This window comes from Pleurodeles waltl, chromosome 3_1 (genome assembly GCF_031143425.1).
Source record: "Pleurodeles waltl isolate 20211129_DDA chromosome 3_1, aPleWal1.hap1.20221129, whole genome shotgun sequence".
NCBI classification, from domain to species: Eukaryota; Metazoa; Chordata; class Amphibia; order Caudata; family Salamandridae; genus Pleurodeles; species Pleurodeles waltl.
Window position 1 is genome coordinate 681410946 of NC_090440.1, and position 22038 is coordinate 681432983.

Here is a 22038-nt window from a genome sequence, read left to right on the forward strand (position 1 = left end):
CACTCAATTATCTTGATTGGCTTCTAGTCAAAAATGTGCTTGCATCTCTTACAAATATGTCCTTTCTTCTTCCCTCACACTGAGGGCTCTTCGGAAGGAAGGAGAAACTGTTCTTTCTTTGAAGCTATAGGAAAGCACGCACATTTATTTTCACCGACCATTCCGAAATTCACACGACTTTTATTTAGAAAATGTAAAATCCTTCATTCAACCTAACTGTTCTAATAACTAATGCATTTGACATCTAGATAAAGCTGGCCACTATGTTGCCCTTTTTTCAGTCAATGAGTTATTTGAGCCTGTAGTTGAACACGTTTTCAAAGATCTTAAAACGTGTTTTCTCACTGTGTACCAAACATACCACCACATCATGGTTTCGCCGAATATTTGTAGGGAGAAAATAACCAGGCCTGGGCAGAATTTCGACTATGCCAGAGTAATCGTAGTAATTCTGGTAATTTTGCGTTATGTTTTGATGCAGAATTACCGATAATTACGATATTACTCCTGATTGCGTAACTAAGAAGAATTTGGGGTAAATAAGCCTACAGCGAGAGCCCATTTATCAAGCAAAAGGTCCTTCATTTAGGCCTGTTTCTTAGTGCAAAATACATCCTCGCTAAATAGCGGTAGTCAGTTGGGGGACAATCCTACCCTGCTATTCCGCTGCACTTAGTACAAAACTGCACCCTCACCTCTATTTGGGAATCGAGGGGACATTTTTGAGCTAAGAACGCAGAATTACTCTTCTCACGTAATTCACGCAAAATCTTATGGAAATCTTTGGTAATTCTGCATCATTACACTACACAGAATTGTGCAAGTTAAACCCACCCCTGAAAATAAGCATCCAACTATTGCATGTGTCTGTGTCTATTTTATTTTGACATCAGCACAACAAGCTCCTAAAACAGCACTGGTCGTGTTGATGTATTTTAAGGAAAAGTGGATTGGTGACATTCATGGCAGGAAGTAGATGTCGAAAAATATAACTTTTAATACATTCTCAAAGTGAATTGAATCTGAGGAGGTTTCCTTTTCTGCCTTCAGTTTGGGGTCACACATCGTGAAATCAAGCTTTATAAAGAGCATGTTTCTCTTCACTCCTTTTCATGCATTGATGCCCACTTCACTCACCATTTTCATTGCTGTCATCTGCTTCTTTTTCTCTCTATTGGCTCCTACATCTCCTTCCATCCTTTCCATGCGTTGGTCACCCTTCACCACATTTGCACTTGTGCACCAGAAACCGGCGAGAGAAGGAAGATGCCTCCGACCGCTGGCTGCGTCTCAGGTAACCCCTCATTTGCACATCTATCACCTTTCCTTGACCCATTGCCAATCTATAGCTGATCCAAAGCACAGAGAGGGCATGGCCTCTTAGATAATCTCTTAACGGCTAGTTTTGTTTAGCCCAGTCCAAATCTGGTCTTTTCTGTTTTTCTCATCTGTGCTATTGTTTCTTAATGGTTTGTTGTACTGTATTATATGTTTAGATGCTGTAAGTAGTTTTGTTTTCAATATTAGACCGTTCATATGTTTAAATCGTGAAAACTCTGGCTTCTCCATGAAGATTTATTGTGTCAAAACTCACTCTCTTTGATCTGTGATATTGCTGTAGCAGACTTGGGACAATGTCCTGGAGAAGCAAGCACCTTGACCTTACTAGTACACTTGTGATAGAAAGAAATACAGTATTTAGATGAGACACAGACATTTATGTTCTACAAAGTTTCCAAAAATATTAAAGAGAAACAGCAGTCATCGCAAGAGAAAAAATTAGACATGAGTGATAGATTCTGCTCCATTAGCAGAGTTGGTGGAATTTTTGCCACTCCACGTTACTCTTGATTTTCAGTCGCTAGCAGGGTACCCAACAAGATTTCTCCAGTGTGGGTGGTCATGATCATTTGCAACTGTTCATGTCCACAAAGCTGCTGTTCAAGTGGAAAATCTACTCGAGCTGTAGCAAAATCAACTCGCGAAACAACGCCTGCTGGGCGCGCCATGTGGTGCGGTTTGTGCTGACTTTCCAGCACTGAACGGGCTCCCAGTGCTAAAGATCAGCACAAGCAGCGCAACATGCCTATTTCCGCCATTCACAGAAGCCGTGGAATCTCATGGCGTTTTCATGTAACTACGTGAGTTCCATCAACCCCTGAATAAAATTAGGGAAAGAGCAAATTTTGAGATTAAAATTCGTTTAGCCGAAATTTCAAAACTATGTGCTATATATGTGCAGGTTTTTCTTACTTTACTCTTTTCCAAGGTTTATTGCTTTTGAACCATAGCTTTTTTTAACAGGAGTTTATTTTCTGCACACGCAGCTGTTCCTTATAGCTTCAATTTTAAGAAGCCCCCACCCAGAAATCTATGCCCTTAAATAATGTTTTTAAAACAATATTTTATTGTTTGAGATCAAAAACACAATACAGAAAGAATTATAACTGAGTCACTCTGGTTATACTGTACGGTGTTTGGAAAAAAGTATACCATACCCAACCACCTTCTCGCTCTGTGCCAGGGTGATCTCAGCGGCTCACTCCCCTCTTGATGTACCTCCTCCCACACTCCAATCTGTTCTATTCTGTGCTATCTGAGCTCCAGTATCTGCAAATTTTTCCATGCCAGTCTTCCAGCCCTGAAACTGAGAGTGATCCCGCTACCACATTTCTGGGCAATATCCCTCTTTGCCAGCATATTTCGCATATTTACTAGAATTTCCTGATCACACAAGAGATCTGATGACCCCCATATCAGAAGTATTGCAAGCTGTGCTGAAGTTCTATTCGATCTTCAACAGATTCCTCCAAAAATTTGGTGACCGCATCCCAGAAGGGGCACAGCCACGGACACAGCCACAGCGTATGCATAAATGTGCATTCAATCACGCATGGCATGCATCCTTCCTTCCCTATTTTATACAACAAGGTTCTTGTGTAATACATTCTATAAATGACTTTTAATTGACTCAACCAATAACTTTTCTTGATCACAACCTCTATAGGGAAACCAAGCTCTGTTTGCTTGTCCTCCTCATCCAGGTCCTCCACGTCTTGCTCCCATTGTCCCTGCAGTTGAGTCAGTGGTCCCTGTGTGTTCCTCCTTAACTTCCCATATGTCAACGAAAATAGCTTTTTGTGAACATGTCCATCCAGCAGTCTCCCCTCCAAGGAGGAATACTCTTGGACCTCCTCATCCACAGCTATACACCCCTGGAGTGTCAGCCTCCGTTGGCCGTACCTCAGCCACTGTGCTTCGGGCATCTGATATTCTCTCCTCAGATGTTCAAATGATACAATGACAGTGGCATCCCAGGCATTTACCAGCATGGATAAGCCATTTTTGTCCCACCCACGAAAGCCTTCCAGCTCCACCACCGGCCTCCATCTAGTCCCTTACCATAAAGGCATTTTATGAGTATGGGTCAGATGTATCAAAGGGTTTTACCCATTTTGTGTCTATGGGAAAATGTGTTTGTACATATGGCTCTAGCTCGCTTGTCTCACTGCATCTCCTTCTGCAACCTGTGCCAAACTGCTAAGACTGTTGCTGGCCTCACCAAGGGACTCAATGTCCCCCCTATATAGTGCATTCATGTAGCTCTGGGGACCCAATCCCCATCTGTGTATCTGGAAGGCTGGGTCATCCCAGGCCATATAGGCCCAGTCGTTCACAGCACTAACCTTGGATGCCTCATAATACTTCCTAATGTTCGGGAGCATTATGCCACCATCATATTTGGAACATTGTTGGACTTTCATTCCAATTCAGGGTTGCCCCACCATCCTGAGGAGTGTTCTCACTAGCGTATCAACCCTTGTGAGGAAGGCATCCGGGAACTTACATGGCTTGTTCTGAAGAATATCAAGTAAATTGGGAAGTGCTATCGTTTTGAACACTGCCGCTTTACCCAGGATAGAGAGCTGCAGTGCACTCCAATATTTCCCATCTCTTTCCATCCCCTTGATCAGTGGCAACAGACTTGCCTAATAGGGGGAAGCAGCCTCCCTGGTGATCCATAGGCCTAGGTATTTACATTTGTAGGGTTCTATCCTAAGTAGCAATGCTAAGTCTCCATCATGCACCCATCCCTCCAGGGGGATCAGTAGGGACTTTTCCCATTTTATCACAAAGTCAGAATATTCACTATATATCCGGAAGACATTCTGCAGTTGGACAAGCGTTTGCTCCGTTTTGGTTAAATACATCAGGATATCATCTGTGTAAAGTGATATTTGCTCCTCCCAGCCGATGTCTCCCATCCACCCCCAGACCTGGGTGTCTACTCGCACCAGCTCTACCATTGCTTCCACCACCAGTGTGAACAGCATCAGTGACAAGGGGAATCTCTTCCTGGTACCCCTCTCAATGCAAAATTCATAAGAGAGACAACCATTGAGTTCCACTCTAGCTTGTAGCCTTCAATGCAGCAGTTTTAGCCACCAGATATACCGTGGTCCAAAGCCTATTCTTGCCAATATCGTGAAGAAAATGGGCCACTCTACCTGTTCACAAGCCTTGTTGGCATCTAATGGTACAATGGCCCATGGATCCATATATGCCTTCACCTAGACTAGGGTCTTATGCAACCATCGCAGGTTCAGTCTAGTTGAGTGGTACAGCATGAATCCGGTTTGATCTGGGTGTTTCAAATGGGTCACTACCGCACACAACCTATTTGCTAGTATTTTCACCCATTCTTTAGTGTCTGTGTGAAGCAGGGAGATTGGTCTGTAGGAGTCAAATTTATCCCTGTACATTCTGGCCTTCGGAATGAGAACAACAGTCATCGTCCGCATGTCCACTGGAAGGTCCCCAGTTCAGAACACCTCCACAAACATAGCGTGCAGCGGGCCCACCGCCCTTCTGTACATTTTTCTAAAGGAAGCCCATGCGGACCCAGAGCCTTCTCGATCGGCATTTGTGTGATGGACAATGTCAGTTCTGCCACTGATAGCTCAGCTCCTAGTGCCTGTCTCTGGTTCTGGCATAATTGTTCTTTGGGGCATTCCTTCACAAAGTCTCTTACTTCCTCTACAGAGGCTGTCAACCTTGACTTATAGAAATTTGCCATGAACTCAATGAATGCCCCAGCGATCTGCTTACTCTGTTCTCACTGTTCCCCCATCTCTATTGTGAGCTCTCTGATGTGCATCCCCTCTCTCTTTATACCACCAATCCATGCCAGCAGCTTCCCCACTTTGTCCCCGCCCTCATAAATTTGTTTCTGCTTAGCGAGGTAGGTGTATTTTATTATATATATTATATTCCTCCCTTTTCTACTCAAGTCCGTGCTTCAGCTGGGTGTAGAAGATGGACTATATTGACTCTCCAACTGTACCAATTCCTGCTTTAAGGTGGTTAGGGTTTTAGCCTCTCTGTCTTCTCTCCTACCTCCCCTGAGATGACTACGCTCCTGATTGTGGCCTTGTAGGCCTCCCACAACGTAACAACGCTGCTGACCATACCCTTATTTCCTGAAAGTAGTCTTGTGGCTTTATCAATGCTCTGCACCACCGTTCTGGTCATGGGGCACCATGTAGACATCTGCCATTCCCGTGGTTCCTATGACCTACTAGTGGTCAGTGTAATGTGTAGGGGGAGTGGTCCATGATCCCTCATACCAGGCCATGTAGTCCATTGCTCTCCTCCCCCTTGCACCCTCCATGTGCCAGTAAGAATTGATGTAGTCGCTACCCCCATGTCTTGGTGTCTGTGCATGCCTTGAATTTCCCTGTAAACTGCCCCTACCCTACCTTAAACTGCTGTCATCCTAGAACTGACAACCCATAAAATTCATGTTATGTGCATTACCAAAACTGTTACAACATTACAACTGTGTGTGTCACTCTCACTTGTGCGTGGTTTCCAGGCACTATTGGCGCTACAGTTAGTGTCTCTGAGCCTCTCCATTCAGCACTTTGGTTGCTGCATCCTCTCATGAGCCTATCTGGCGCCCTACAGCATACTGCCAGTTCAGTCTAGTCCAGCAGGATCTCAGTGGGCTCCCCCAGGGACTACTTATTTGTATGCAACATAAGATAACAGTACCTCTCTTATGAAGGGCAACCTTCTAGATAATGTTCTCTGCCGTCATCGGAGTGACCTTTGTGACCTTTTGTATCCGTTCCTCTTCCGTATCTGGCTCCAGCCCCGTGACCTCGGACCACTTGGCTTCCTCCTTAAAGACCAATGCTCGCCATTTGTTGTTGTCGAGAATGCTACTACAGTGTTTAGCCTCCATTACTATGTTCACTTGCTCTGCTCTCATGCATTTTTGTTGGCGACGTTTTGATGGAGAATTACTGATAATTAGGAGATTACTGCGTAATTAAGAATAATTTGGGGTAAATAATCCTACACTGAAAGCACATTTAGAAAAAGCGAGGTCCTTTATTTAGACCTGTTTCTTAGTGCAAAATACATCCTCACTAAATAGCAGTAGTAAATTGGGGGTGAATCCCCAGAAAGACATTTAGCAAGAGCGAGCAGATGCTATTTTGTTGCACTTAGAGCAAAAATGCACCCTCAAGTGTATTTGAGAAGCAATGGAACATTTTTGCACTAAGAACACAGAGTCACTCTTCTTACGTAATTCAAGCATAATAGTGTGGAATTCTTTGGTAATTCCGCTTGATTATGCTACACAGAATTACGCAAATTACACCCACCCCTGAAAATAAGCATCCAACTATTGCATGTGTCTATTTCTTGTTTACATCACAACAACAAGCTTTTAAAACTGGGGTCATCGCATTTCTCGGGCCTCAGTTGCCATTTGAAGTTGTTTCACAGACCAGCCAACAGGCCTGACCACAGTTCTTGGTGTTCAAGCCAACTCCAGGTCTTCTGCACCAGTAGCAGGAAGTGGGATTTTTTCTTGTAAATGACGTACAGCTTTGCCAGGATAATAAGCACTTATTTCAGTCCCAGCTGTCTCAACACTTTTTTCACTGGTACAAATGCCCCTCTCTACCTTTGAACCTAGATGGTGTAGTCTGGGTAAATATTAATCTCATGCCCTTCTTTGCTCCATGGACCATGTTAACGTGTTGTTTGCATGTTATTATCCTGGTGTCTATAGTTCATCCGCTAAGCTATGATCAGTAGGGGGCTCACTCTCAGTGCTGGAGCCTGAGCCATTATTCTGTGCTCCCTCTCTACTAAGAGGAAATGCGACAGGTTACCCTGCAGCGTAGTATCGGCCGCATCACTCCTATCACTCCCTGCGCCCCGCTCTTCAGCTGCACCAGGGCGTGTACTCACTTCCATGTACAGCACTCGGGCAGAGTCCACGCAGACTCAGCGGTCTCCACACTCAGGAACAAGAGGAGTGCCCTCACCAGACCTCACTGCACTCCTCAATGCTCACCGCCTTGCAGCCTGCCAGAGTGTTGGTCACCATGCTTTCAGCCTGCTTCCCACTCTCTCGCCACTCGAAGTGATGCCACGGCCCTCTGCCCGACAAAATGCCTGTTCAGTACAACTTCATCGCCACCTTATTTCATAGCACAGGGCCTCGTCCACCAGCATCCGTTCGTCTCCAGCCTCCGAGTGTCGGTTCCTCATGACTCTCCGGCCAGAAGACCGTCTATTTGGCAGGATGAATGGCTCTGGGGCCCCGCATTCATTCAGAGCTCAGCAGCACACTCCTGTCTCCATGGAGGGTCAGGTCACGGCTCAAAGTCCTTAAGTAACATTTATGACTTTTTTATTAGTATTCAATGAGAATCAAATACTCGTCCACACTCACATGAATGTAGAAGGGTATCATGTCTGCCATGTTGTTTTGTGTTGGTCGATCTGAGAAGCAGCCCTCTTGAAATGGATGCCACGTTGGCTGACGGAGAAAGGTAGGATTTCGTGGCACATTGCTTAGGCAACCAACCCATAGGTGATTCTCAGTTGTTTATGGTGACATAGACTTTGATTTTTCTACTTTCCAGTGGCAAGCAGCCACCTGTGATATCAGGCGATTTGCTAGTATTCTCGCATACATACCCAAATATGATCAACGCTACCCCTTCCTTTCTGTCATGTAAGTCCACAACCTGCTGGGAAACCTCTCACTTTCCCTAGAGGTTTGTTCGCCCAGTCCATTGCTTGTCATAGAAGTAACTAAGAAGGTACTGTCGAAAATAACCTGGCGACAATTTAAGAGCATTTTTCATTACCTATGTTTAGTCTCCCTTTAAGTCACAACAGTGTCACTCTATTACATGTGGTGAAATCCTAAATATTCCTACATGTTTAGGTGATAACTGAAATAAAAGGTGTATTCCCGTTTTCTGCCTGTTCCTTTAGATCTTTAGCATTCCATTCATGTTTTCTAAACTTGTGCTTTGTCTATACTTTCAGTATGTTAGTGCAGCTTGAGTGGTCCTCCCTCACAAGGAACAGCACAGTGGCAGACAGCTTATCGACAAGTGCAACTTTGCCAGTAGATACTTCAGCTTGGAGAGCATCTAAAAAATATAGGATTCTGATTTATTATCTACAGTGCATTACAAATCATCCACAAAAACAGACACTGAAGTTATAGGTCTTTTTATCCTGAATTTGGGCTATGTTGGTGCAAAAAACATTTTGGAAGAATGAATAGAGTGGGTTTCCTTTGATAAGTAACTGTTCCTAGAAGCAATCACACCTTGCCACACAGATGCCAGGGTGTGATTGTCACCCTTCAGTCTGCACCGGCTAAACTGCAAGAGCGGGCTACATTTGGAACAGTTTCCAAGGCCTGTGAACTGGTTTGACTTTGGGTGTGATTCTTCACTATGTGCTTTTGGTGCGTATAGTCTCTGCTGCTTTCAGCGGGTTTGGCAGTCAAGTAAGCGCCGGCGGTCATGGCGGCTCCCCGCAACCCCATCAGGATGTGGTTGCCCATAAGTGGTCCCCTCAGACTCCAGGCACCTGATTTAAAGAGCTCTCATGATGTCTCATCATGCCATCAGATCCTGGATTAACAAGCAATTTACATCTCAGAAACCAATTAAGTAATTTGCAAGAGAGGACCTCTGAGATTAGGCTGCAATATTGCGTCCACAATAATGGACATTTTCCACTTTATTTCACATGCACAGTTTAAAAAAACGGTGGTTTTGTAATCAGATACAGTGCAGTTTGCTTTATTCATAGTATTTTATTCTAAGTAGACAAAAGTCTCAGATAAGTGCTCTCAAACTTACTCACTAGAGAAGAACCCAGGTCATTCCTTCAATGAGCTAAGATAAATGATGTTTAGAAAAATCAAACAACCCTTTTTTTACCTTCGGCACTTAAAAGAAACAAAAAAACAAAGAAGCCAAATTATTTTACTAACAGGAATAAAATAGAGCATTTAAATTAACAAACTAAAATAAGCTGAATAGCTGAGTGATAACTTGTTCAGTTTACCAGCATTTACTTAAAGCTAATTATGAGGGTGAATTAATTGTGCTAATAATAAGATGACAGAGTGTACAGTAAGGTATTTGAACGAAAGTGATCTAGGGACAGATGTACTAAGCACTTTAAGCATTTTAACGGTCGCAAATCCTCTAATTCGGAGTTTGTAACCATTAAAATGCTTTTTCTTATGTATTAGTCCATTTGTAGGAGTCAAAAAAGTTTTTCCGACTCCTAAATTAGGACTGCATATGGATACTGATTTGGTATCTGGAAGGGGCATGTTTTAGGCATCCCTTCTAAATACTGAACTGGTAAGTAATGTATCGATGTTTTGCAACCTCAAAGTAAGCCTTTTGCAAATCCCTTCCCCGTTCTGAATGTAAAAAAAAAGTTTGTTGAATAGTGGGCAGTGGCCTTGTGACCACTGCCTAAACAAACAAAAAAAGAAAACCTTTCTTTTTAAAGCTGGAATCGTTTGCGTTTATTTATTTTTATTTATTTATTATTAAGAATAAAAGTTTGCTTTACTGAAAGGCTGTCAGAGAAATGATGGTCTGCTGGCCGTGGTAAGCCACAATTCCTGTGAAGGCCTCTCAGTGGGTATTCGTGATCTATCTCATTAATTTTCAGAAGATAGGTGGCTTCGGATTTGGAAGAACTGACCTAATAATAATGCCAAGTGGGAGTACAAACACACTTTATGAGGTTGGAATTCTGTTATTTATAAATTTAACTTTGTGGATATTTAATTAAATAGTTTTTAGTTAATATTGGTAAATAATAAAAAGGGTGGCATTTTGTTTTTCATAAGAAAAAATGTGGGCACATAAGAAATAAGTAAGAAAGTAAGAAATAAAAGAACAACGCCCGTGCACAACGTAATAACAGAAGATGAATAGTTGTCAATCTTGGTTGCACTCAGGGAGAAGTACAAATGAGGCTGGCATTGTTTTATTAATAAGAAGAAATGCATTAAGGAAATGCAATTGCACACAGTAAAATAGTTGAATAAGTACACGGTTTAATTGAAGAGGCATTTCGAGATGGGTTATTCTAAGGCAGATGTGATCTCAGAATCACTGTAGGAGCATCGCAAATGTCATACTTCAGACGTGTCATGATGGAATAATTCATACTGGAGAGGATCCATTTCCTTTGCTTTGTAATATGTTGGCGGAGAGAGCCTATTGACTTTGATATTGCAGCCTTCAAACCATGCAACTTGCTTGTCTATTGAATAAAAAACAAGTGACATTTTATGAGCTCAGAGAAATGAATTAAAGACAGCTGCACATCACTTTTAACCAAAGTTTGTAAAATTGCTTGGTGAATACTATGTTGCACTAACGGGCAGAAACTCTTTTGACTCTGAGTTTTATATGTGTAGCCAAACGGAGTCTGGGGTGTATGGGATATGATCCACGCTCTGCACAAGCAGGATATTGTACTGAATTTCTGCACGGACGCCAGAATCCCAACAGAGTTACATGGCGTAAAGGATGATAAAGTTTCAGCATTGCATTATGCTGTCGGAGGTGAAGGGATGCAGTGAAGGAATTCTGTTGAGGATAGAGTTTGAGCCCACATTAGGAGGCAACGCATTTTTCTGTAGCTTAGTAGTATAGCATAGGACATCGGAGGACACTTAACATATATATATATATATATATATATATATATATATATATTTATTTATTTATTTATATATATATATAACATAACAGCTCTTTGTTCTTGGTTGGGAGGCAGAACTTGCAGTGGCAGCTCCACCGCATCCGAGAGAGGGAATATAGATAACTTCTCCGACAAAAACCTTTGACTTGAAAGAGAACATCTTTTCTCACATCCCTATTGTAAAGGCAAAGTGTTGATAGGAACATTAATGCCTGATCTCCAGAGTGTTGTTATGCAATTGATGTTTGCAATGAGGAACAAAGAACAGGGCATGGTGTGTCTCAGTCTTGCACAATGTCGGTTCTTTATCACCAATTTTACGGGAAAGCGTGATGTACAACATTAGAAGTGCTGGGTACTGCACTCATCTCACTGTCTGCAAACAACGCAAATATACAATATCTAGTGGCAAGAGAATGACTGCTATAGTATTCTATTTCTTTCATAAATTCACTTTAACTCAATTCTGAAACTTCCACCTTCAGAGAGTTCAGAACATCAGGGGAAATAAAGGGAGAAAGTAGCTAGGCATGTGAGCCCTTAACTCTTGGCCTCTCTAAACCTGATTCACACAGGACCTGTGGCGGATGCCCTGCAGTCTTGGGGGAGTCTCTGTACTCGGGGCAAACTTTCCGTAATGAGAATTCTCACTGAGGAGATTTTGCCCCGAGTGAGGAGACTCCTGCACGACCGTGGGGCCTCTGCTACGAGTGTGGTGATCCTTTGTCAAACAGACCCTCTGCGTTTAGCTGGTGGACCCCGCAGACAAATGTATTGATCAGATAGAGGGAGCTGGATGAGGTCTAAGAGTAGAAACTGTCGAAGGGTTAGGTGGGCTTTGAATCCCTCCAGCAGAGTTCCATGATTTTTCAGCGCCATACTAGCCCAATTCCACTGGCGGTCACTCTCTCTCCCAATAACTCCCTCTTCATCTAGATGCCCCTTTACCCCAGTTGTATATGTTTGATCAGGGAGAGGCAGCTGGTTATGGGTGTGAGTGCTGACGCTTCCAGAGGTGACTGATAGCCTCCTACTTCTCTGGAATCACACACACCTCTCACACAATAGGGAAATGAAGTGCAATGTAAGTATGAATCCCCATTCTAATTTTTGCCAACTCTCTCTTCAGCTTATTGGTCTAGCAGGTAAATGTATCAATCAGTGTAATGCAGCAGGTTAACAGATCAGAGTGCAGAAAATCTTTCATGTCCGATGATAGATGTCAGTCCCGTACCCCCACCTAGAGACTCTCTTGCAGGCTACCTTGGTTTTACCCCCTCAAGCTACCTCAATTTCTTAATCTCTGCCAAGCTTTAATTTCTTACACAGGTACTCCCCCGTCTAATTTCCTGCCCCCTCCCAGTACATTCTTCATGGCCTTCTCAATACATCCTAGCCTGCCAAGCCCCAATTTGTCGCTCCTGCTCCCCCTTTCCCATCTACCCAACCAAATTTTTAATCTTGGTCATCTGTTATACTCTCACACTCAAAGACCTGGTCTGGTAAGCTGGTTTTAAAGACGCTCTTTCTATTCACGATGCACCATCTTCATTCCATCTCACTGATTCATCCCTCCTCCTCTTTCTACCTCATTTCCTACCCAAACAATCCCACCATTTTGTTTGTTATCAAGGAGTCCTGCTCACAAGATTGTTAGTCCTTGCAGAACTCTAAATACACTGTAACACAGCTCTGGAGACAGAAATTTACAGAGCATAAATTCAGTATTGTTCTAACTGCTGAAAAGTGATGGGAGCCCATAAAAGTAATTTCCCACATGCATTTAATATCTATAGATACCAATTCCCCAACTCCATTGAGCTCCAGCATTTCCATGTTATTTGACTGACTACGGTGGGGATAGTAAACTCTGGCCTTTTAAATGTGATGATCTCTCAGCTCCATTCCACCTCCATTACATACAGTTCGTTGCCTAATCTGCCTTCCCAGCAGCCGGTGACTTCCACCACATTTCAGCAGCTCTTGTACATCGCTCTTGAATTTTGATCAAGTGTAAGAAAAGAGTCACTGCTAAGATAATGCAAAATGTTGTGACCGCCTGTGGCACTAACCTCTTTGTATCTTGCTCTTGGCTTCTTTTAGCCAGATTTTTAATGGTAAGCGGAATTTCTTTCGGATTCACGCCGGCTGGAGACCAAGGTATAGCACACTGGGATCTTGCACAAAATGTTGGGGGCTGCATGCCTTGCCCTTCTGGGATCAGGCTTGTCTCGGATCAATCTGGGTTTTCTGGAGAATTGCTTGCTCTCCAGCTGGCAAGAGTCCGTTTTCAGAGTGGTACCAGTGGCAAATTGGATTGCAGCTCACACTCCTAACTTGTGGCTCACTCCATTTTCTTATTGTACCACATGAGAATAAACTCCTGTGAATAACAGTGGTCCACTCCAAGAAATGAGTTGATCTTGTGTGGAAAACCCTATCACTGTTAAGCCGGCTCAAGTGCTTGAACAGCTGAACTTTGAACAGCCTGCAGTGTCAAAAATTGTAATACTATTGGAAATATCTTGTTTTGGCTGTTCCTCCCTATGTATCTCTCAAGACCCTGAAATATTTAGCAAACCCTCTATGGTGACATCATAGTTTGCAGTTCTGCATATCGTATCCTAAAACACCTGTGATATCACAGTTTCAAAGGTGGCATGGCTCCAACCTATGTGCAAGGAGCTGTCACTGCGAGCTGTAGTTCTCGACTGAGAGGCAGTGGTTGTTGTCTCGAGTAAGTCGCAGATGCCCTTTTGTCTAATTTGTGGAACTATACATTTGTTAGCTTAAGGACCTTAGCCTCTAATTTACAAAAAGCTGTGGATTCAAAAATTAAGACTAGTGCTGATTCTCCCCAGCAGGTTCCCCTTCATGTGACACAAAGTATGATGTCATCAGAGATTTGACTCTATTTGGGAGTTCTAGTAGTGCATTTTTATCATTATTAAATTATCCCTGCAATTCAAGTACAAATAGCAATGGTTCCTTCCTTACCATGAAAGTGTTTATTTATTGGAAATTACAAGGTCACCGATTCTTAAAACTGTGTGGTTGAGATAATGTGTGCCTGACAGCCTTCTTTCTGCCATCTATCGCCTCATTTAGATTTTTTCGTCTAGTATCTACCCTTTCACTGTGTGCCTCAATCACCAAATGATAGCACACCCTTTAAACTGATTTTTATTTTAACTGACTTTCACAACCTCCATGTGAAAAACCTGCCTCCCGTCCTTAGGGAATTTTGAGCAGACTGTCATACAAACACTATCTCACCTGCAGGCACAGTCATGAGGATGTTGCATGTTCCCAGGGACTGACCTGGGGAAGAAAATGTTGTCTTCTTCCAGCACTGCTGGTTTTGTAAATGCAACTTGTTTTTGTAACCATGTTTGAGCTATACATTTTCACATAGGCATGCATACCCTGCAGTGTTTTTTATTAGTCCAATTCTATTGTATTATTATGTTCTTCACAGTCATGCCATTCGGAATTAGTTATAAAAGTTCTCCCTAAAAGCAAATAATGCCCCATGGAGTATGTCTACTCAAATCAAGAGAAATCAAAACACCTTTGAGGAATGACATGTTACTAACCCTCAAACAGAAGTCATATTCATATTCATTTGACAACTATCATAGTTGATCCAAAGATAAAGTAGCCCTGAAAAACCTAGGCCCATATTTATACTTTTTAGCGCCGCATTTGCATCATTTTTTGACGTAAAACAGGTGCACACTTACAAAATACAATTGTATTTTGTAAGTTTATGCCGGTTTAGCATAAAAAAATGACGCAAATGCGGTGCTAAAAAAGTATAAATATGGGCCTTAGATGTGTAAAATAAATGGATTTGGGGTTTGAGAACAGCAGATATCTCAAAACACTTGAGGAAAGAGTTAATTTCCCTTGGATGCTAAATGGAGCAGATGATACAACAATGTCAGAACGGAAGACTTTAAAAATCTTGACGCTGGCATTTCAGGTTAAGGCTATTACAAAAGCCAAATGAAAACATTTGTATTGTGTCATACATTCTTGTCTTATTATTAACTCCTAAAATCCAGTTCCCGAGCATGCCAAAGCACATGACACAAAGGGAAAGTCTGTTACAGCAGCTGGAATGGGTAATATGCCATTCTAGAAAATATGTTAAGTCGCAATGTGGTTACTACATACTGCTGTCTTGACTGACTTGCTAAATAGGAAGCACTTGTAGCACAATCAGTATTTATGAAAGCTATTCAGGGGTGTTTTACCGCTGAGCGCCTTAAACAAATTATTAGTCACTCTTCACAGCTTATATAAATGCATTCATGATTCAAGCTCCAAAATGAAAAGCTAATTGTTAGTATGATTGCGTGATAACTTGACCTAATAACCTAATGGTGGCACAGTGTGTAGAAATGCTAAATTTATTTTTAAAGGCTTTCCTAGACGAATGTGAAACTAACTTTTAAATGCACACACATCACAGATATCAAGCTGAAAGTTCGGTTTTACAGGTAAGTAACATTTCTTTCTGCCCTGTAGCTAGTCAAAAATGATGATGATGATTCTTAAAGGTTGATTGTATAAAGAATCGCAGTTTTATTAAAACTTTTATTCACTCTTCGGAGCAGCAACAAAAGCTAAACGTTTTCAGAATCAGAACTCGGAACTACTTCACAAAGATTAGAACTCACATGTCCTCTTAAATCACCCTGTCCTCCATTTTATTCCTCTTATCTTTCTCTTCTTAATATGCACTTCCTCGTATTCTTATTCTCATCATGTAACTTTCACTGATCTGAAAAGTTAAAAACATAATATTTCTACTTTCTTAACAACAATTAACTTCAGAAGTCCCAATATTTTAATTATCTTTCTACATCTCTTATTTAAACATCCTTAAATCTATATTTTATATCACTTATACTACATACCTTCTACAAAAACTGGGAAGGGTGTGGTGGAATAATACGAGCTGATCTGTCTTTAATAAAATTGTGATTCTTTATACAATTAACCTTAAAGAATCATTTTATGGAAAGGTAAGAGGCTAGCATTATACATGTTTAACGTTTCTCAAAGCACAGAGTGAAACATGATCTACAGGTCTAAAATAACATTCCCTAAATGTATCTGCATTTGACCAATCTGCTGCTTTAAACATTTCTGCCAACATCCCTCCGGACATAAATGCCTTATTTGCCATAGCACCCCTGACAGAATGCGTCTTAAACTCAGTCCTATTAATACCTGCCTCTTTCATTAAGGACTCCACTCACCTGCCAGTGCTTGCATTTATGATGCCTTTCAAAGATTTTACATAAGAAATCAGTAACGGATCTACTCAAGTGCACCTTTTTACCATCACCCTAGCATCATATTCCTTTTTTACATTTTACCACACATAATTTCAATGAATTATCTAAACTTGGGTAAAACACAGAAGTTGACATTGTCATTGTTCTCTTCCAAATTTTTAATAATACCCCAGAAGGTTGAAAACATCTATTTGACATATCTAATGCATTAATGTCTGACAGCCTTCTGAATGAAAGCAAACACAACAAAGTTGCTAATTTCCATGACAATTCTCTTACCCTAAGTATTTATTACTAGGCCATTCCTGAAACAACCTTTAAACTAAATTCCCATCCTAAAGTGATTGATATCTGGGTCTTGGTGGTCTTTTTAACCTAATTCTTTTAATTACTTTACAAATTAATGAACTCCTTACAACAGAAATTCCCTGAATTAAAGGCTATCCTGCTACCACAGCTGATCGATAACAACTGACTGTTCTGTAAGATGAATGCCAAATAGCTCTGCTAAAAAAATCACCTCATCAGCTTCCATGGGATCCAAATTCCTTGCCAAGTACCAATGTAACCATATTTCCCATGCACTTATATTTCTTTTCTTGGTTCCAGAGGCCCAAGATTCATTGAGTAACCCTGAAGCTGCTTCTGAAAGTTCTGTGAACTTCCTGATTCCCTGTAATTTTCCAAACTAGAAGGTTGGTCAAACTCAACTCTACTAAAGGATACTCCCCAAAACTATTTCCAACACCATTGGAAACCAAGCTCGAGTTTTTCTGAATGGTGTCACTAACACTGTTTGACATTTCGGTTTCTGCACTGTAATACCACCCTCTGAATCATGGCAACGGTTGGAAATGCATACCCTTTGATTCTTGTCCAATCCTGCATGAATGCATCTATTGCAATCACATCTGGATCTGGTCTCCATCTGGTTTAACGTCTCATCTGAAAGGTTAACCTCGAAGCAACAGATCTACCCCAATGGGCCCATATAATCCCAAATCTTCTTGAATTACTTTTTCTCCAGCTCCAATCACTGTAATCTGTCAGAAGTCTCAAATTCCAATCTACCACTACGTTGTGTACCGTAGGTAAATACTCTACTTTCAATCCAATTTTGTGCTCTGAGACAAAATCCCAAATTTGTGACTTCCATCCACCATTTCGACTCCTCCTTTGCTTCCATAGTCATTCTTATTCTGTCCCCATACCATAATCCCTTTGCTAATCCAACTTTCTAGAGGTGTTATAATGCACTGTAATGCACTGTAGTATAAAGGACCTAGAAATACAGCCTGTATTGAGAATTAAAGTAGGCCGATCACACATGCTAAATCCCTCAACTTAATTTCTTCTTTTCTCATCAAATTCTTCACCTCCTCTCTTATCTTCCTTACTTTTTTCACTGGAAGCTGAAACTGACTTCTCACAGTATCCACCACAATTCCTAAAAATTTTAAACTTTGATTTGGAATTAATACTGATTTCTCTACATTCACAATGAACCCTGGAGATACTAATAATTCTGTTACAAAAAATAAATGATTTCTCAACTCTGAATCATTATCAAAATGTCGTCCAAATAAACAATCAATCTTTCACCCCTTTCTCTCAAAAACCCAAATACTGGTCTCAAACCCTTTGTAAAACACTATGGAGCTGATGACAAACTGAAGGGGAGACATTGAAAATTGTATAAAAGGCCCTCCCACCTGAATTGTAAAAATCTCTGACTTCTCTGAGATCCATTTTCACTAACCTGTCCGTTTACTGTAACATATCACTCGAGATGAATACCTCCCAACTTGAAATGTCTGCACATTACAAAATGATTTAAATCTCTTACATTTATAACTGATCTCCAAACTTTCTCTTTCTTTCATACTAGAAACTGCGTACTGACATAACCTGCCCGGTCTTCCCTTATCCTTATTATCACATTTGTTTGTCAGCATTCAGGTTACCTCTTCTGTTACAATTTTCTTCTAGATCTTTTTGAAAAATCAACTCTTTGGGCTCTTTCATTTGGATTTGTTCTGAATCAAAATCTATTAGATAACCTTTTATTGTTGTCAATACCCATGGATCCTTCGTTATGTTTTCCTATTGATCCACAAAAAATGTAACCTTTCTCCCACTTTTCCTAGGGTAAACCAAAATTTTCCTGTAAATGTATTATTTTTTCACTGCAATATACTTTCTTCCCTTTCATTTGCCTCAACTGTTGCATTGTCTTTATGCTACAGGCAAACTACACAACGATCTCCACAATGGACGCCTAGGAAAGCGTGTTGTTAAGCAACTAGATACATTAAGCACACCGTTGCTAAAATGTACCCTAATTCCCCTAGGAAGCAATGTGTAATGATGAAATACGTCATTCCCGATTCGTTGCCCACGCCAAAGATGGCGACTGCATCACAGAGGCCGAATATGCCCTATTTTGTGAGAATAACGTTCAGAGTCATGCGCTCAACACTGTACCGTTTCCCACATTTTGAATATAATCAGAGCCTTATTATTGTACCTCACATTAATCAAATATCTTACATTTGCATTTACTTTACAATTGGCAAACTGTAAAAATAAAGTTATGATTTATCTCAAACTATACACATAAACAAACTTACTTTCCTAGATTTCTAACCCAAAGTAAGTATTATTTACAAATGCCATTTGCACCCATGGGGTTACTAAACACTCATAAATCACTATAATTTAAAGATTAAACACTCTTAAATCACTGTAAATCAAAGAGTTATGTTAAATACTTAATAAAATAATCTTGTTATGTATGATATTTATCTACTCAGAAGCAGCAAACGAAAGGGGAAGAAAATGGAGGACAGGGAGATTTAAGAGGACTTGAGAGTTCAATTCTTCGTGAAGTAGTTCTGAGTTCTGATTGTGAGAACTTTTAAGATTTGCTGCTCAGAAGGGTGTATTAAAATTTGAATGCATAATGCTAGCCTTCTGTGTTGCCACAAAATCCTTACTCTTGTACATACAGTCTTTTACCTTTTATCAAGGGTGTTAGATCCAAGAATAAAATGGCATTGAGGATTTATGTGTATACAAACTTGCAAACAACTGTGCAAGATTTCCTCTTTCTTTATAACACAACACATACCTTTTCAGGAGGTGCAGAAATCCGAATCACCTTGTAAAAATAGTGTTTATAAGTGAAAAAGCTGAAAATATATAAGCTCCGTAAAGGAAGTGTTCTGCTATGGCAGCTGAATCTTTAGAGCTCCTCCACAAATCTCGAGCAACAAACAGCAGAAAATGTGAGGGTTAAGCTTTGGTGTTTAGTGACCTAAAGGAGGGCTTCTAAATAGACTAAGCCAAATCTATTTAGGGGAGTTGCAAAATGTGTATTGATATGGGTTGTTTCAGCTTTTTAATGTTTTTCTTTAAAACTATTTTTATAAAAAAATTGCTCAATCATGAGTAGTAAAGCTGCAAACACTACAAGATAGTGTTCATCTTATGGCATAGGTGACACCATTTGTACAATCGGTGTAGACATCGAAACATGGTATATACAGTCTCTTGGCACACAGTTTTCCCCAGACAACCCAGAGGTACATGTCAAACACATTTGAACAGTCACAGTCTTTCCCTTCTTCACATGTCCTGGGAACTGTTCCATCCCCCCAAGATCTTTTCCTATTTGTGCAGGTAGCCCCTCCTATACTGCATGTCCAGCCCTTTGGCACCGATCACAATCCACCTCCCACTCATCCACGTGCAGAAGGAATGGGGCATCCCATGCCTTTGCAATGCTATGTTTTGCAATGAAACGCTAGCACCAGCCAGATCCTCTGGTACCTGGGTCTCTGCACCTCACTCCTCATTGAGGAGGATCCATTTAGCCTCCAAAGGGACCTCTAATCCTCTGGCCTAGGCCTTAATGTGTACCAACACCTTCCAGAAGTGGATTTTGGGACCCATCCCATTGAGGAGGATCCATTTAGCCTCCAAAGGGACCTCTAATCCTCTGGCCTAGGCCTTAATGTGTACCAACACCTTCCAGAAGTTTTGGATTTTGGGACCCATCCCATAATATATAAAAGTAAGATCCTTCCTGCTTGCACTCCCTTAGGCATCGAGAGATAGCTGCTCTTCCCATTCAATGTAGAAGTATTTAGGAATAGTATGTTCTATGTCGAATCTTTAATTGGACTAATCTAAAGTGGCTTCATGTGGCAACTTTTCTGGGACACTGCATTTACTCACTCCAGTCCTCATCTTCAGGTGTTCCTACGTCGTGTTCCAATGCGACCCTCAGGTTTACCAGTGGGTCCGGAGAATTACACATCAGTTTCCTATAGATAAGGCAGATGGCTTTTCCGTCAGGGGATCGGGTATCAAGCAGTCCTGCAATGCGACTCTTGGAGGCAATTGCTCTCCCTCTGGGATGTGGCATCTCAGAGCGTGCCCCCGTTGCAAGTTCCAGACCTCTCGGAATCTCTCATTTCAAACTCTGCTTGTACAGTCTTGAATGTTATAAATGCCTTGCCTCTCAATACATCGCACAAGTGCCTGAGACCAATCAATGCCCATTTTGTAAAGCCTCTGAGACTTCCCACCTCTCTTAGCATATCACAGACCCATAGCGGGGTTAGTTTTGTTTACCTGCCCTCCCAGCCCAGGTGTTGGTATCCTTTCTCCACATTCTCACTACCTACTGGGTGTGAAAGGGCACAGTCCCTTCCAACCCTTTCCGGTAAATGGCAGGCAGGTAGCCTCCAGGTCCCACAGCCATTCAATCTATGTTGCAGGCAGGTTCAGTAAATGCCCAGTTATTGATCAACACCAATTGGGAGGCCCAATAGTGCTGCAATATGTCCGGGACCACTCATCCTCCCTCCTATACTCCTCTCTGCACTTTATGCAGAGCTGTACATGAGGTACCTCTGTCCCAGAGCGATTGACATAGTTCCTGGTTTAGTTTTTCGAAACAAAATCTGAGGGGATCCTGTAAGGTGTAATCATGGGAAGGTCATCATTTTAAAAAGGGCTGCGTGTCTCATTACAGAAAGCGAGAGTTTCTGCCAGTGAGGGGCATCATGGCGAAATTCTTCTAGTTGTGGGAGCAAGTTCCTATCTAGAAATTCTTGGGGTTCCCTTGTAATATAAATGCCCAAGTATTTGAAGCTGTTTAACACCACAAGGCCATACACCTTGTTGGCAGGCCTCCCCTGGCTCCCCCCTCCCACTGCCAGCGGGAATATGAGAGACTTCTCCCAGTTAATGCAGTACCAGAGTAGTCTCCAAACAATCGAAAAATTTGCAGGAGCCGATCAATTGAGAGTTCCAGCCGTGTCACGTATAGCAGGATATCATCTGCATAAAGGGATATTCTTTCATCACACTCCTGACCTACTGGATTGCCTCATATCAGGGGGTCGTGCCGAACCCAAGCAGCCAGGGGCTCGAGAGCAAACTCAAAGATCATCGGGGACAATGGACATCCTTGCCTCATGCCCTTTTGAAGGGTAAAAATCTGTGACACAGTATTGTTAACCTGCACCCGGGCCAGTGAATCCTTATATAGGAGTCTGACCCAGCCAAGAAATTAAGGGCCAAGCCTATCCTTTCCAGTGCAGCAAATAGGTAGGTCCATTCAGCACTGTCAAACGCCATCTTGCCGTCCAGT

The 22038-nt window shown here is 41.6% G+C and overlaps 1 protein-coding gene across 2 annotated transcripts in view; it reads left to right on the top strand.

The window, feature by feature from the left end:
* The window catches only part of KCNQ4 (potassium voltage-gated channel subfamily Q member 4), an 861160-nt gene that overhangs the window by 691715 nt on the left and 147407 nt on the right, over positions 1-22038 (top strand). Inside the window, exon 10 of one of the 2 annotated variants that reach the window (XM_069223287.1) lies at positions 1247-1294. The exons of the other annotated variant lie outside the window; for it this stretch is intronic. Within the exon in view, the coding sequence (XP_069079388.1) occupies positions 1247-1294 (48 nt within the window). The remainder of the gene's footprint in view (positions 1-1246; positions 1295-22038) is intronic. 2 annotated transcript variants of the gene reach the window in all.